The sequence below is a fragment of the Colius striatus genome, chromosome W (assembly GCF_028858725.1).
Source record: "Colius striatus isolate bColStr4 chromosome W, bColStr4.1.hap1, whole genome shotgun sequence".
In the NCBI taxonomy this organism is placed as follows: domain Eukaryota; kingdom Metazoa; phylum Chordata; class Aves; order Coliiformes; family Coliidae; genus Colius; species Colius striatus.
The window spans coordinates 20471191-20486902 of NC_084789.1; the positions used below are offsets into that span (position 1 = coordinate 20471191).

A 15712-nucleotide genomic window follows, 5' to 3' on the forward strand; every position below is an offset into this window, starting at 1 on the left:
CTTTTCCTTCGGCACGGTATTCCCGCACCACTCCCCGGGAGCACCAGCGCGGCCAGGACACAGATAATCGGGACACTTGCACCCCCGGCATCCTGTCTGCTTTGGGACATTCTGAAAAACCCTTCCCCCTGTGACCCGGGCAGGGAGATCTAGCAAGGAAAAAAATCCACACACAAAAAAAGAAAAAAGAAGAAAAGAGGATTTTTACAAAAAGAAACCGAGCGGAGTAACCCCGTAATCCCCACTCGAGGGTCCCCGCTGCTGCCCCACAGCTGTATCCGGGGTCCCGCAGCAAAGCTCCGCGGGGCCGAGTCCCAAACACACACAACTCCAAATCGAGGGGAAAAAAATTCTCTCGCCACAAGCCACTCACCTGCAAACCCCGCACAAGAATTAGTGTGTTGTTGCTTTTATTTATCTTTTTTTTTAAGCTTCTTTTTTCTTTTGCTTTCCCCAGCTTTTTGGTGAAAGGAGACAACAAATCGATCAGAAATGCATGCCAAGTGAGCAGTTCTGTTACCTGCTTTGCTCCCACATCCTCTTTCCAATGCCCCAGAGACGACCCTCATGGTTTGGGTGGTTTCTTCCACAGTGAGAGGTCTGGAGGAGGGGACAACTTGGGGGGCTTCTGGTTTTCTCCCCCAAAAATAAAGCTTTCACCTTTAGATCCAAATTTTATTAATAATATTATTATTATTTCCCCTGAGGATTCTTTTAGGACTCCGGATGCTTTTTTCCCAACAGACGGTCTGCAGAGATTTACTGTTGAATAACAATAGAAAAAGGATAAGTATTTAAAGAAAAGAAGTGATTAATGATTTTCTGTATAATTCTCACATTTTTCTTGGCTTCTGTCTGCTTATAATGGCTGTGAACTTTTAGGTCCTATAGAAATCTTCTTTTCTCCCCCTTCTATCCTATTCATACTTTCCAGCTTTGATTTGCTTCTATAGACCCCGCATTCCCGGAAACATATGCTTTAAAAAAAAAAAAAAAAAGAACCTTTTTTTTTGCTATTCTTAGAAGCACTATCTTGAAAATATCACCCTCTTTAGAACCTCAACAGATCAAAGAGAGAAACAGTAAAATAAAATGCAACAACAATAACAAACCACCCCAACCTCAGCCTTTACAATAAAATGCAGCCCTTGTGTACGTAAAACATACAAACAAAAAATCCAATAAAATCAACAAAAACCAAAACTCAACAAAAAAGTTACTACTTCTAAAAAAAATGCACCCATAATTCTATTTCTTCTACATCAGAGCGTGTAAAAGAAAGAAAGTTCTGAGGTCCTTTTGTCTGAGCGGGGCATGGGGTTTTGGGGGACACTCCTTGCAAGGTGCCAGCGTGGTGCTTCACCACAACCCAAGGAACAACACAGAAATACACTCGGCTTGAGATGTTTCAAGCTCCGTCTTTTTTTCTGAATCATGGGTGGGAATATTTCGACCCTGCTGGAGGAGATCTCGGAGAATTATATGGACACTGAACAAATAAGCAAAAGCCTTTTTTTTTTTTAGAGGCAAGTGTCTGAAAATTACTATTTTCTTCAGCTGGTTTCCTGCCCCCCTGCACACAAGAGTCTTTTTTTTAATACTTGTAACTGGAATATTATTTCGTCCTGAACAGTCTTTTTGATACTTTCTATGAGAAAGAAAATGAAAATTAATACAAGTGCTGTGACTCACAAAAGAAGCCATTTGTCTTCTTGATTATCCATTTGCTTGTCAGGCTATGCAGGAGCCAGATCCTTTATAATGTAAAAATACACAGAAAATCTGCAAACACAGAGAAGCATCTGTGCAAAAATTAGACTCATTAATGTATTAACTACTTTGGAGAAGGACATTTATTTATTTATTTAAATCCAAAACTCTCGAAAGAAATAAAAGACCACTTCCATTTCTTACAGTAAAGTGCTAATGACTACCTCTGTTTTGTTTGAGACCAGTTTGAGAAGAGCATATTAATACATACTTAGAATAAATAAATCATCACATGTAAGGGTTAGCAGTACTTAAGACTGATAGACCCTACTCAAACATTTTTTTTTCATTAGGGAGTTGAGGCTGCGCCATTGACAATAGAAATCCCTGAGGGGAAAAAAACCTTTTTTTTTTTTCCTCACCAGAACAGACAACATCCCCCAAACGAAAAATAACCACACAGGGTCAGATTCACAATGAGAAACTTTATTTCCAATTACCCTTTTTTTTTTTTTGGTAGTTGTTCCTTTTCTCTGCTATTTACAGGTAACGGGAAGAACAAAGGGAGGGGAGGGAGGTGGGCGAGGTGCCGGGGGAAGTCTCGCCAAGCCCCTGCCCCCATATCCCCATATCCCCCGGTCACGCTGCCGGGCGCAATTCACATTTTCAGTAGAAAACTGGGCTGGACAGTGGGAAAGTGGAGCCCCCTCTCCACCCCAGACTGGGGGGAATGAAGCTAGATGCCTCTGTTTACCACACAGTTTCTAACTCTCCTCACTCTCCCCTCCCAAACCCCCTCCCTTTCCCAGATTCACAATTAACCTGCTGGCCTAAAAAAAAAAAAAAAAAGGGAAAAAGGCAGGGGGCGTCCTACATCCCTCGTCCTACATCCCTCTCCATCTTCTCGCTTTCTTTCTCCATCACCCACTTCACCAAATTTTCCTTATTTTTTTTTACGGATGTCCACTCCCACACACACTCCCACGCACGACAGCCCCGCTCCCCTCGGCGAGGTTTTTGGTTGTATCTGATGGTATTATCATCCCTCGCGGGGCTGTACTAGAATCGTCGCGTCTTTCGGCTGGTGGGACATAACTTTCCGTTTGTGGCTGGTAGGTGAGAAAAGAAAAAGAGGAAAAAAAACGGCGGGAGGGGGTGGGGGGAGAAAAATCATTTCGTTTTGAAGAAACTGAGCCTCGTTTATTAAAGTGAGTGCTGGTTGTCGAGGTAATAGCAGACATAAGGTCCATCCTTTGTACGGGAGAGTAAACATGACAAATGGGGCAGAGCTTGGCGTGATTAAAGATGAAACAAGGATCCATCTTAGCCAAATCTGAAAACTACTATCTGCAGTCTTCTTTTAATGGAAGAGAAGCACAACAGCACAGCTCTGCTTTGTTGCAGCTGAGTCTCCCTCTGTTCCCTTTATAAATAAAGAGCTGCCCTCTTTCCCTCTCTTCTTGGAGCATTAAAAAAAAAAAAAAAAGTGTGTCCTACCCACACACAAACCTACACTCACAAACATGCACACTCCATCCATCCATCCATCCATCCATCCATCCGAAGGACAGTTATAGGCTGCTGGCTGGTCTATGCACTCGGGTTTGAGATCCTCCCTGTGGGATCTGTAGACTGGCAGAGGAGCTGGCAGAATTAGACCTGATCTTGGTATTTGGTAACTTGTGATCTTTTTTCCATTTCATCCTCCTGTTCTGGAACCAAATTTTGATCTGACGCTCGGAGAGGCAGAGGGAGTGGGCAATCTCGACCCTGCGCCTCCGGGTGAGATAGCGATTATAGTGAAATTCCTTCTCCAGCTCCAGGACTTGCTGCCTGGTGTACGCTGTGCGGGAGCGTTTCGGTTCCCCTCCTGAGTAATTGGGGTTTACTGAACAAACACAAAGGAGGAGAAGGAAAAAAGGGGAAAAAAAAAAAAAGTAAGGAGAAAAAAAAAGGAGCAGAAGTAGAATTACTGAGCTGTTCCTTTAATGAATCCTTCCCCACACCCCCAAAAAGCATCACACATTCTTTTGGTGGGGGAATATACTAGAAAAATACTCCGTGAACCTTCTAAAAAGATATCCAGAACCTAATTTCAAATCTCCACCTCTATCTTCCCTGTCTGACTTGTATTCTTGCAGAGTTATTTTTATAAAGTCCCCCAGACATATTTTCTATGCGCTCCACGCGTGTATACACACGTATACATACACGCCTCTACTTGAGCATCACTCTATTATCCCCCAATCTATAAATTCCCCCCTACGCACATGCAAACAGGCAATCACAGACACTCCTTTTTCTTAAATATATCAGACTTTTAAAAAAAGAGGGGGAGGACACAGTAAAAGTTTACTCAACCCGCCACTTAAATACAAATTACGAAAACATAAAACTTAACTTATGAAGATTCAACAGCCATTAAAAAAAGTAGCCTGCAAAAAACTGGAGGAGAATGGTAACAGAGACTTCAAAGGCACATGGCCAAGCAGAGCAATAAAAATTTATGGAGGATGTAATTATACCGCTCTGCAAACAGGCGATCGTAAATCTTCACGAATAGTTATTTTACAACTAGTGCAATAAGATTTCTACAAGACTTTGAGGTGCCACTTAGTATAAAGCAAAGACACTTTAGTTCACTTACCCGTGCTTACATGGACTTTTTTCATCCAGGGGTAAACTACCGGCTCTTTGCCCGAGGAATCGGAAGGGCTTTGGTTGAGAGAGCTTTGGCTGCAGGAGGGTGGTGGGTTGGGGGTGAGCGGCTCACAGGGCTGGCTTGGCTCAGAGAGGCGGCTCTGCAGCCCGGCCGGAGGATGGACATGACCCCGGGGTGATAACACCGCTGCTTGATGGCCGGAGCTCTGACAGGAGAGCTGCTCCTTGCAGGCTGACCGCTGCTGGTACATCGCTTCATGGTGGAAAATGCTCTCTCGCCTCTGACTGCTGTAATATTCCGGCGAGTGTTTGGGAAGGTAATTGCTGTGGGAATACTCTTCACAGGGTGGGAACTTGGGGTCCACATAGTTGGAGTTGATAAAAAACGAGCTCATGGCCATTAATTTCTTATAATTACACACACACGCGCACAAAAAAAAGTATCTACTAAAATTTATTCCTGTCCCCCCCTTTACTCGTTTTCCTGTTTTGTGAAACCCTCCTATTTACTGTCAAGTGAACAAAGTTGAGTCCATGTGACAGCGCGGGCCAATGGCAAGGGGTCCCGCGATCCCCGGATCAGGAAATCTGCCCAGCCCGGGCTCTCTCGGGGCCCCCAGCATCCCCGGGGAGACGATCGGGGGCTCCTGCTCCCCCTCGGCTCCGTTGCCTCCTGAAACCTCTGTCCGCGAGCTCCGTAGCGCCCCGAGGGCGAGAAGCAGTCCCCCCCGCCCCCCCGACTCACACCCCTCTGAGATGTGTCCTGGCTCGGGACTGGGGGACACCGAGGGAAAGGGGGATGGTAAAAATAAAATTCCTCACGCTCAAAAAAAAAAAAAAAAAAAAGGATAAAAATGCTTTTTCAGGAGAGTCGAGGCAACCAGCCGCTGCCCCAGCACATGATCCATGGTGATCCCTCCGCGTGGCGCTTGCATCTAATTCCCTGCTAAGGCGATACGAAAAGGGACATTGCGCCCCGAGCCTGGCAGAGATGAATAGGGCTGGGTTGGGATCGATAAGGAATTTACAGCTAATTCGGGGTACCAGGACTCCTAAATCTCATTCGGCTGCGCGCTGCGATTGACTCGTTTCCCATGCACCGATGTGGAAAAAAAAGGAGCCCACAAGCAAGAAATCAAGGACTTGATGAGCGAATTAGTCCAAGTATTAATGTATCTTCGCCTCGCCCTTCATGTAATAAAGACGCTTTGAAAGCCAGAGCAAAGTAGTAGCTTGTCACTCCCCCCCCTTAATTCATCAAATCCATGTTTAAACCTGTAACTCGCACTAAGATCCTCGCAAGCGGCAGGAAAGGAAACAGTAATATTTTGTGTCGGTGTCAGTGCTGAGATTACAAACCAAAGCAATAGCAGGATCGTGGCTCTTAAATCCCGACTATAACACCCCTGATCTCCCCACCCCCATTCCGCCTTTGCAGGTCAAATTTTATCTCGAAGTGATGATAAAGTTTATCGCAGGAGCGCTGGAGTTGAGCTAAGGTCAAATCCAAAGCATTTCTTTTCAGCTATAATGCGTTTTTCTGGTTAAGACCTTGTTTTCACCCTTTTATTTAGGGTTCTAGGAGGGTGTGTGGTTTCGGTTATTTTTTTTTTCTGGGAGGGGAAGTTTTTTGGTTTAAATGCCTTCTGGGATTGTGACCTGTAGTGTTTGTGTCAACTACATATTCCCCTAGATACGAATTTGTGACCCAACTTCCTTTACACAAATTCGGATCTACAGGGTACATATAGAAGACAGATGCATCCTCCTTGGTAAGAGATCTTCGCCTACCGCCATAATTATCTTCTGGGGTATGGGGGGTAAAGTTTTGTGACTCGAGAGATCAAGAATTGATCTATAACTAAGGGTAGTTAAAAGATTCGCTCTCCAGAGGGAAGGCGATTAATTAAAGCACCAGCTCAGTATCCGAAGAGCTGATAGAAACCAGAACTTTTCTGTCTTCCCCACACCACCACATACATTAGTTTACTGCTGTGGTAAAAAATTAAGCATCACCTGGCCTGAATATATCCCTATAGACGCACAACGAGATCCGAATCCAAATATTCGACATCTAAAAGCAAAATGTCCTAGCTCCGTCTGCCTCCTTCCCGAAACCCTCTGGATCATTCCCGCATCCGCTGCGCCAAGATTTCACCCATTTTTCGTTCTTGGAGGTCAATCAAGATTTGGGTTTATACTTGCGTATGTGGAGAAATGATACGTTAAAAAAAAAAAAAAGAGACAGAGAAAAAACCCATCTGAAAAGAAATACAGAATGCAAAGGCAGATGGGATGACAGATTTTTTTTTTTTTTTAATGACAGGCAATTCTTTTTACAACCCAAGAAAAAGATCAAAAGTGTTTCATTTCCGAAAAGGGGATATAAAGCAATAAAATATTCATCCTGTCTAGGTAATGAACCTTCATTCGGAACTAATGAGGGTAGCATCATGTCGAGATTTCGTTTAAAATCACAGATGCTCAAGAGATTAAAAGTATAGCTTCCCCTTCTTTTTCTGTCCTTCTGTATTTCAAAAGGTAGAACATTTTGGTCAAGTATCTCCGGCATTAATTGCATTTAAATGTCATAGCAAAGAGGCTCTCGGAGAAAAACAGTGTTTTGCCCCACATTAAAATTCCTAAAAAAACCCCACCCTTAAATATATTTCAGAAGCTCGTGCATTTTTCCTAACAAAAACAAACAAACAAAAAAAGTTATGGCCAAGAAGGAATCTCCCGAAGTTTTCCCGGACATATGATGCCCCGAGATTTTTCAGGTCAATAGTCGGTTTTTCGATTTTCCTGATAAAACGTATGATTCCCAGATTACCAGAAAAAGGAAAATATATTTTAAGAAATAAGTCCAAATGCACCTAGGATAACACTCGAAACATTTCAGACGCCTAAACCAAGCCCGAGTTTCCAGTAAACGCAGCGAGCACAGTTTCCCACCTCCCCAAAACAGCCCTACATTTTGCTGGGGAGCAGAAGATAGCAACTCTAGAATTTACCTTCCCTTCTAAAACCTGCCATAAAAGTAAGAAGTCAAATCAAATCTGTTTGTACAACGTGTAGATGGATCCTATAAAATAATTCGACAGAATCAATTCATTTGGAGTTCGTTTTCCCCCCTTCTCTCTTAAATTTTATTTTTCCTTTCCAATCCTTTCTCTGATTTATTTTATTGTATTTCCTCGCAGCCGATATCGTGGCGATCTCCTAACCGAGGAGCCTGAACTAGACCTATTCTGGATTTTTATCCCACTCCTACATCCTTTTTTTTTTTTTTTTTAAATCGGGTTTAATTTTCCTTCCCCATGATCCGAGGGACTGGTGCCAGCAAACCGGCACCCCTAGGGTCTAGCAGAAATCTTCCCCCGCTACATCTCCAAGAAATCCCCCTCTGATCCCAAATTAAAGCCCCTCATCCCCCACTCTGCACATCTTTATCCCTTTTGCTGGGAAACAGCCCCACGTCGCGCAAGTTTTTCATAGTAAATTCCACCAGAATTCTTTACCATTTCAAAACACCCTCAGACGAGGGGATGAGGGAGTGTTCCCCTCCCCCCTAGCCTGTTCATCACCTAAGAGGGAGCACCCAAGCTTCCCCAAAAGCCTCCCAAAGGCACCTGCCAGAGTGGACGGGGAGCGGGGGCGGATATTAAACTGCTCCTGCTGCTGACCATCTCTTTGGTGGCCCCAAAAGAAGGGTCACTAAACGAGGGATGCTCCTCCCCGAGCCCGGCCGCATCGGTGTAATGCCGACAGCAGTACCTACCTTGGCAAAACGCGGGTCCCTTGCTCGGAGGGGGTCAGAACGCTCCCTCAAAACTTGGGAAGATTTTGCCGGTGGAATTCTATAGAAACTCCCCAAAATCCACAGCACCCCCCACCCCACTCCCCAGTCCATATTCTCCTCTCGGTCTCCCGTGTTGCTTTTCCAATGAGGTTATTTCTCGGTAAGAACACTAATTTCTTCCTCTCTCCTTTTTTTTTTTTTTTTTTTTAATGGGGTTTGTCGGTGCTCCTCCACTCCCCCACTATAACCCACTATTGTCCTTAAAGGCGAGCGGAACTTCTCCTGGCAGCGCCGGGAGGCCCTCTGAGCATTTTGAGGTAGGAAAGCCGCAAGTTTTGGTATTAGTCTCATAGTTTGTCAGTCTTTGTTAAACAGTGAGGCATGTCCGTAGCCGAGGGCCGCACTGATCCGCGCTTCACCATACGCCGCGCTCCCTCCGCGCCGCTCCACGCTGACATTTTTAGGTTTGGGTTCCCCCTCGCCCCTGGGTATTTTTTTCCTTCCTCTCCTCCCCCGGAGATCTCGCTCTCGAGTCAGACAGGAATGAGGATGGGGATTTTTAAAAATTAAACTGTTGGGATTTTTAATTTTCCCTTTCGGAAGCGGAAACCTCTCGTGTTTGTGTATTAAGCTGGGATATTCCCCCCCGCCCGCATCTCCCTCCCCCTAAGCAAATGGTATTTCTTTAGGGCAGAACTTTGAATGAGGAGCGACCGGCTCTTCGAATGCATTTGATCTGTATTGCTGTGGCTGCAGGATTGGGTGGAGATCGGCCCACACCTGCTTTGCAATAGGGAAAGGAAGATTTAAGCCTCTTCGTGTTTTCCCAGACAGCCTTGTGCGTCCTTTTCGTATCAAATGAACAACCCTCCCCATATTTTCACCTAAAACCCGCGAGGCAGCGCACTGGCAGGGACGGAGAGTGGAGCATGTCTGCCATGGGCTGCGGGGAGTCACCACTCATCCCCGGGTTACACCACCAACTCCAGCCCCGCGTTTCTCCTCGCGATAAAGAAGTCATTTGGAGAGAAAATCAGGATAAAAAAAAGTCATTCAGTTGATTGTCCGTTAGGGAGAAGGAAAAGAAAACAAAAAACGAAATCCCACCTTGAGTTGTATTTGCAGCGCCTGGCCGGTGCTCAGACGCTCTCACCTTGCTCAGGCCAGGCCAAGTCCGTCCTCAGCAAGGGAGATAAATTAGAAATATCCTTGAAAATGACACCTTTAATTTCCTCCCTCCCTCGTTACATCTCTCCTAATGAATCCACTTCAAATGAACACGCGGCCTCACGTCCCTAAATTGAAAGTTAAACGTTATGATGTAGGAGTGAGTATCATAAGGAAAGTTGGAAGGTATTGTTTGGGTTTTTTTTCTTTTTATTGCAGTGAAATTATACCTGCTTGTTTTAATACCCCGAAAACAAATGGCCTTTATTATCCATTACCTGTTCTGTAAACCAGGAGAAGAAATGACTGTTCTGGAGAGATAAGTGTAGTAATTACTAGGGTGAAGAGATGGATCATCCGAGTTAAAATTAAACGGTAGCCCTTATATAGAGATATTTTATAAATACCAAGCAAATTCACGGCAATTAATTAAACCCGAGCCTTATCACGCGAAACAAAACGCTTGTCATTCTCTTGTATTTCACCTGCTCCATGAATATATCCGCACCGGGAAAGCAGATGGATTTTCCAGAATGCCTTTCCCAGAGTTCTAATATTCTCTCTTTCTCTTCCAAGAAAAAATGATCCTTGTAAGCATTTAGTCACTGAAAATATTTAAAACTCGAGACATAAAACAAAAGGTAAATTTGTAAGGCTTCCCCCTACTCCCTCAAGAGTTTGTCTTGCTCCGACTGTTTACTGAAGAAGGTATTGAAAAGATCTTTCCCGGTCCCAGTGCAAATAATATTTAGAGTTTAGAGCGTTCAAGGCCAGCAGTGTAGGAAATAACTTTGAAATGCCAAGGGAAATATTTATTATATCAGTTCATTAAACTGTTGCAGTGACCAGAGTGGAGTCACATTTCAAGCAAGAAATAGAAAACATTTAATTTGAGACGGAAAGTGGGCTGCAAAATCAAATTAGCTTCTTTAACGTTGCCCGAGAGACGAAAGGGACGCTTAAAACTTCTTCAAATACATCCACTGCATTTTTTAAAGCAGTCAATCCATTGATTTTACCTGTGTAATTATTCTAGATTTCCCACCATTAAAAAGGCAAACAGTAAATCACGGACTTTATTTCGTGTAATTCTTGGGGTTTTTTGGATGAGAGTTTACTCTCACACTGAGCACGTATCACTGTATGGGGATGGGACTCCGGCGCCATGAGGAGTTGAGAGGGTTTCCAAGGGAAGATCTTAGGAGACATTTTTACCAACGGTGTCTGTTGTTGTTGTTCTTTCGATATAATTTATATCCTATCCAAACAAAATTGACACTGGAATAAAAATTATTTTTTTAACTACTCGCGCTATTATCCTGGAGGGACCTCCACGTAATTGGATTTAATAAATGCATTTCCCCTATATTCTGCGTTTCAAGGGTTATCTTGGAAAAATACTAAGAAGTCACTCGGTGTTTCCTCACGGGAAACCCAAATCAATTCACCTTCTTTTCTACCGACTTCCCATTCCAAATCCTGCAGTTCCCCCTCAACCCCGCCATGCCCCGGCTCGTCGCTGAAGATCATTCCCACCTCGCCATCATCTTCTCCCCTCTCTGTCCATCAGCAGATTCCCACCTCGTCTCCCTCCCTGCTTTCTTTCTCCTATTTTTTCCCTCGCACTGACTTCAGTCTAGACACTAGACTCAGTCACTCACAGCGTAAACTTTTGACCCTACAGTTTTTGACCCCTCTAGCTATAATGCTGTACTAACAGACACCCCAAGATCTCTCTAGAAACTAATGCGGCACCGATTTCCCTAATTTATTTATATTACTTTAAAAAAAAAAGAAAAAAGACATTTCTTAGTGATTTTTTTCTCCAGATGAGAAACAACAAAAAAAGAATCAGAACTTTGCAAATACTACATGTTTATCTCCAGCTCACTCATTGATGCCTTAGACGGATGATTTTTTTTTCCCTTCTTGCAGCCCCTCCACTTTTATATTTCGAAGAAAAGGAGAAAAACAAACAAAAATCCACAAAAACCCAAACCAAATAAAGAACTTAAATCGCGGTTGCGTTGCGCGATTTCTTCTTTATTTGGGATTTCACCTGGATGAGTTGTTGGTTGCCTGCTCTGATTGGGGTTTTTTTTCACCTCCTTTTTGGGGGGATGAGGAGGGTGATGTTCCTAGATTTTTGCTCTTTTGGAGTATCGGAGCTAGTAGCCCAACGGCGCAGCGGCCGCCCGGGGGCTGCAGGACTCTTAGGGGTGCGGGGCCCAGCGGGCGCGGGGATGCCCAGCGGATGCGGCGGCTTGGTGCCGCTCCAGCCCGGTCCGACTGCCGGCAGTGAACTTGGTCTGAAGCGAGCTCTGCTGGCTGCTCGAGGGCGTTACAGCTTCGCCTACTGCACAGCAGTCCCTGCCCAGAGTCGCCTCTTCCAAATGCCCCTCCTCCTCTTCCCGCTCCGTCCCGAATTTCTCCTGCCCTGGTTTTACAAAGTCTCTCTCCACCAAACAAACGTCTTTTACGCCAAATCCCAGGGCTGTCATTTGTTTTGACTTAAAGGATATATATATGTGTGTGTATACACATACACATACAGTCACATGTTAAAAAGAGATAAATCAAAGGGGGAGGGAACCCCTCGTACTAGTCTTATTCTTTCAACGCTCACTGTCAAAATAGTTTCTTGTTTAAAGCTATTTAGGGTAACAGAACATGGAAAAACTATGTCAAGTGGACATCTCTCGAGTTATCAACCTCCCTCCAAATATAATTTGTTTAACATTAGGAGACGAAAGAATGGGGAAAATCCATTCAGACACCGAAATAGTCTTGCTCTGAAAGAAAGTGTCATTCTTCAGTCCTTTTTAGGACTGCAAAGAGATCCCCAGAGAAGGAGCAAACCCCATGAAAGACCTTTTCGGGTTCCCTAATTGAGGAGAGACCTTTAGAAAGAGGATTTTAAATAATTCCGTCAGCTCATTCCCTTCAGGTTGGACATGTAATTAAAACAAAACAAACCAAAAAAAAAAAGGAAGCAGTTTGGGCTGGGGGAATGAGCCAGCCATTTCTCAGTCTGAAATTCAGCTGTGGGGGAGGGACAGGGGCTTGAGAAGAGCAGTTTATTTCCTTCGAAAGCTTTCCTTTCTTGGGGAGGTCACGAGGCGGGGGAGTGTAGACTGGAGTAATTTAGAGGACTACTGCAAATAAATAGGTGAATAATCAGAGTCTTGCTCCAAATAGAACGAAACACAAAAATTTCAGCCCGAGTAGTGCAATTTCCAGTCCCCGCGACCAGCCCAGCCTCACCAAGACCCATAGCCTCTCAAACTTCAGTTTTATGGTCAGATAAAGGGGAAAAAAAAAAAAAAAGAACATCCTTTTGACTGCTCAAAAGCACAATTACCACATTGTTGGTGTGTGTCTGCTGAAGCAATACGAGCTACATCCAGTCCTTCTCTAGCCCTCCCCCTCTCTTACTGCCAGTCACCAACACTCCCGGCAGTGGGATTTGGGAAAAGAAAAGAAAAGAAAAGAAAAGAAAAGAAAAGAAAAGAAAAGAAAAGGAAAGAAAAGGAAAGAAAAGGAAAGAAAAGGAAAGAAAAGGAAAGAAAAGGAAAGAAAAGGAAAGAAAAGGAAAGAAAAGGAAAGAAAAGGAAAGAAAAGGAAAGAAAAGGAAAGAAAAGAAAAGAAAAGAAAAGAAAAGAAAAGAAAAGAAAAGAAAAGAAAAGAAAAGAAAAGAAAAGAAAAGAAAAGAAAAGAAAAGAAAAGAAAAGAAAAGAAAAGAAAAGAAACACCCTAGAGATGATGTTTTCCTTGAAGAGGTGACTCGGCAACCAGTGGGCTCCGTGTCGTGTTGCGATACGATGCTCACCCGCTCCTCCGAGACAGGAGCCGGGGCTGCACAAGTCTGCTGACCTCGGAATGATCTTTCTTACCTATGAATTATTTATGAGATATGAGCTCTGATTTCTCTTTTCAGTATGCAAACGCTGTTTAAATGGCAATTTAATTGTTTGAATAGCTTCGAGCTTTTTCTCCCAACTCCTTCCTTTTCATTTAATTCTCTTAATTAAATCCCTTAAGATTTTTTGTTGTTGTTGTTGAATAAAATAAGACATCATACAAATCTGTAACTAAGTTACCTTGGTGAAGTTTGCTTTTGGAGGGAGTTCTTTGGTTTCGTTTTGGTTTTAGTTTCGTCTGCTTGCTTTCATGGTTGAGTTTTTAAAACTTGAATGGACAGAAATTTAATTTTGCTTTACACTGTACCCAGTGAGTGAAAAGTATCTAAAAGACACAGGGACTTTAAAAAAAAAAAATGTTAAAAAGAAGTTTTTAGCAGTCTTTTGAGGGTCAAACTTCAACTTTTTCACCCTTCAGTAGCAGCCTGGGCATGAGGAGTTGTGCCCGTCCTGTCCCAGGACCCGGGGGAGACACTCCAAAGGGCAACTTGAAGGGGGGATGTAATGAATACAGATGTTCAGCTCGACTCTTCCAGTCTATGGGCTGGCTCCTGGGTGAGAAATGACCGCTCTTGGGTTTGGGTTTTTTCTTACTCCAGAGTACCATTGAGATTTATATAGTATTTACTAAACGAAATAGGAAATCTTCAGGGGTGAGATGATGAAGAGACAAGGCAGGGGACCAAAAAAAAAAAAAACCAGAAGTAAAAGTGTTTACGGTTGCAACCATATTTAGTAAGCGAGAGATGCTATGAGCCAGGTGAGCTCACGGGGAGGCTCATCTGGACTCTCATAGACTTCGTACATTTAGAGCAAACAGCCCCCATTGACTCCAGTCACCATCGGACTACCTTTCGGAGAGTCCTTAAACCAGAAGTTTTCTTCCTCTGTACCCAGAATCTATCTGTACCCAAACCTATGCATAAAGGTCTGCACAACTACAAGTTTAAAAATCGAGATTTTCCTTCCCAAGCAGTAATCATGTCCTAGAGATTCTCCATATTCTTACACCCACTATTAAAGCATTTCTTATTTATTCTGTCTTCTACACTTACAGAAGAACTAATTGTCCCAAGCCTGATATATGTCACAAAAATGAGAGGAATGATGAAAAATGCAAAGGAAAATCCCCACTTACCTGCACGGTCAGAGACCCATTTTCCTGTTTATTCTCCTTATACTTCCTTTGTATCAGCAATAGGGAGATTTTTTTTTTTTTCTCTAAAAGATAAGGAGTAGGGGGAAGCCTGTGCTAAGCTTATGAACTCATCCAGTCTCTAAAACTGTACCTAAATATACCTCCTTGTGCCTTACAGGAAACTAGAGGTTAACATCATGTAGGAAAAACCACAAAAAACCAAACAAACAACTCAAACCCACAAAACCAAACACAACATAACAAAAAAAAAAAAAAATCAAAACCAACACACACAGAGAAAAACAAAATCAAACCAAAACAAAACCATCCAATCAAACAAACCCCACAAATCCTCAAACCTCAAAACTCAGTTTGGAAAAGATATAAAAAGAAATTTAAAAATCCTGTTATACACTGCAGGTAGAAGGCAGATCTGGTGGACAGGGTTTATTATGAGCAATAGAAAGAGAAGGGTAATATTATGCCAATGATAAAAAACAGTTCCTGTTCTTTTGCTGTGTCACAGGCCTGGTGCCATCCCTGTGCCAAGGATGCTTATACCAAGGAGTCAGCACAGGGTTGTTACCTGTTGTGACCCACACAAGCGTCTCCTCCTTGCTGCGATGACCTGCATTCCACTTGCTCTGACTCTCTCACTCGGCCTTTTTTCCCCTTAAAATAACATGTTTTGTACATCAAGCATTAGAAATGGTTGTACTTAAGAAAAAAACCCCCACACCCTTGTGCCTCCTGTAATTGGAGTGGATTTGGAGAGAAAGTTTGCCTGGGGTTGTATAAAAAAATAATACCTTTGAGTGGGTATTGGGCAGTGATGCAGATGATGGATAAAGAAGAGGTGGATGGATGGATAGATCTATGGATACATGGATGGATGAAAATATCTTCAAAATAAGGTGTTTGTGTGTAGATGCATGCATCAAATGTATGAGTACATACATGAAGGAGGAGGGGTATCACTTTTCTGGCCTAAATCACTCATTATCATTTGAATCAGGATAAATAATTTCTAATCACCAGCACAGACCAGAAAGGTAAGGAACTAGCAGGCCATCACTTGGTCTAATCCCAACATCATCATACACCTCTCCCCATAGCCTCTCTCCTCCAAGCATTTCTAACCCCGGGTAGACAAACCATCTGCAGTCTGTCATGTTTGTGGGCTCAGTTTCCCTTGAAAGACTATGCCATTGATGCCCTTCATCATCCCGTAAAAATATCTTTATTATCAACTGAAAAACAGACGTCCACTTTTCACAGAGATTAGGGAGAGGCTGTTCAGTATGAAACCAATCT

The 15712-nt window shown here is 43.3% G+C and overlaps 1 protein-coding gene across 1 annotated transcript; it reads right to left on the reverse strand.

Annotated features, from left to right (window-relative positions):
* Positions 1-2589: 2589 nt before the first annotated feature.
* LOC133628675 (homeobox protein Hox-B4-like) lies at positions 2590-4994 on the reverse strand. The gene is given in 4 exon segments (XM_062017109.1): positions 2590-3598; positions 4358-4778; positions 4882-4901; positions 4904-4994. Coding segments are annotated over 4 exon segments (849 nt in total). The 3' UTR covers positions 2590-3281.
* Between the last annotated feature and the right edge of the window lie 10718 nt (positions 4995-15712).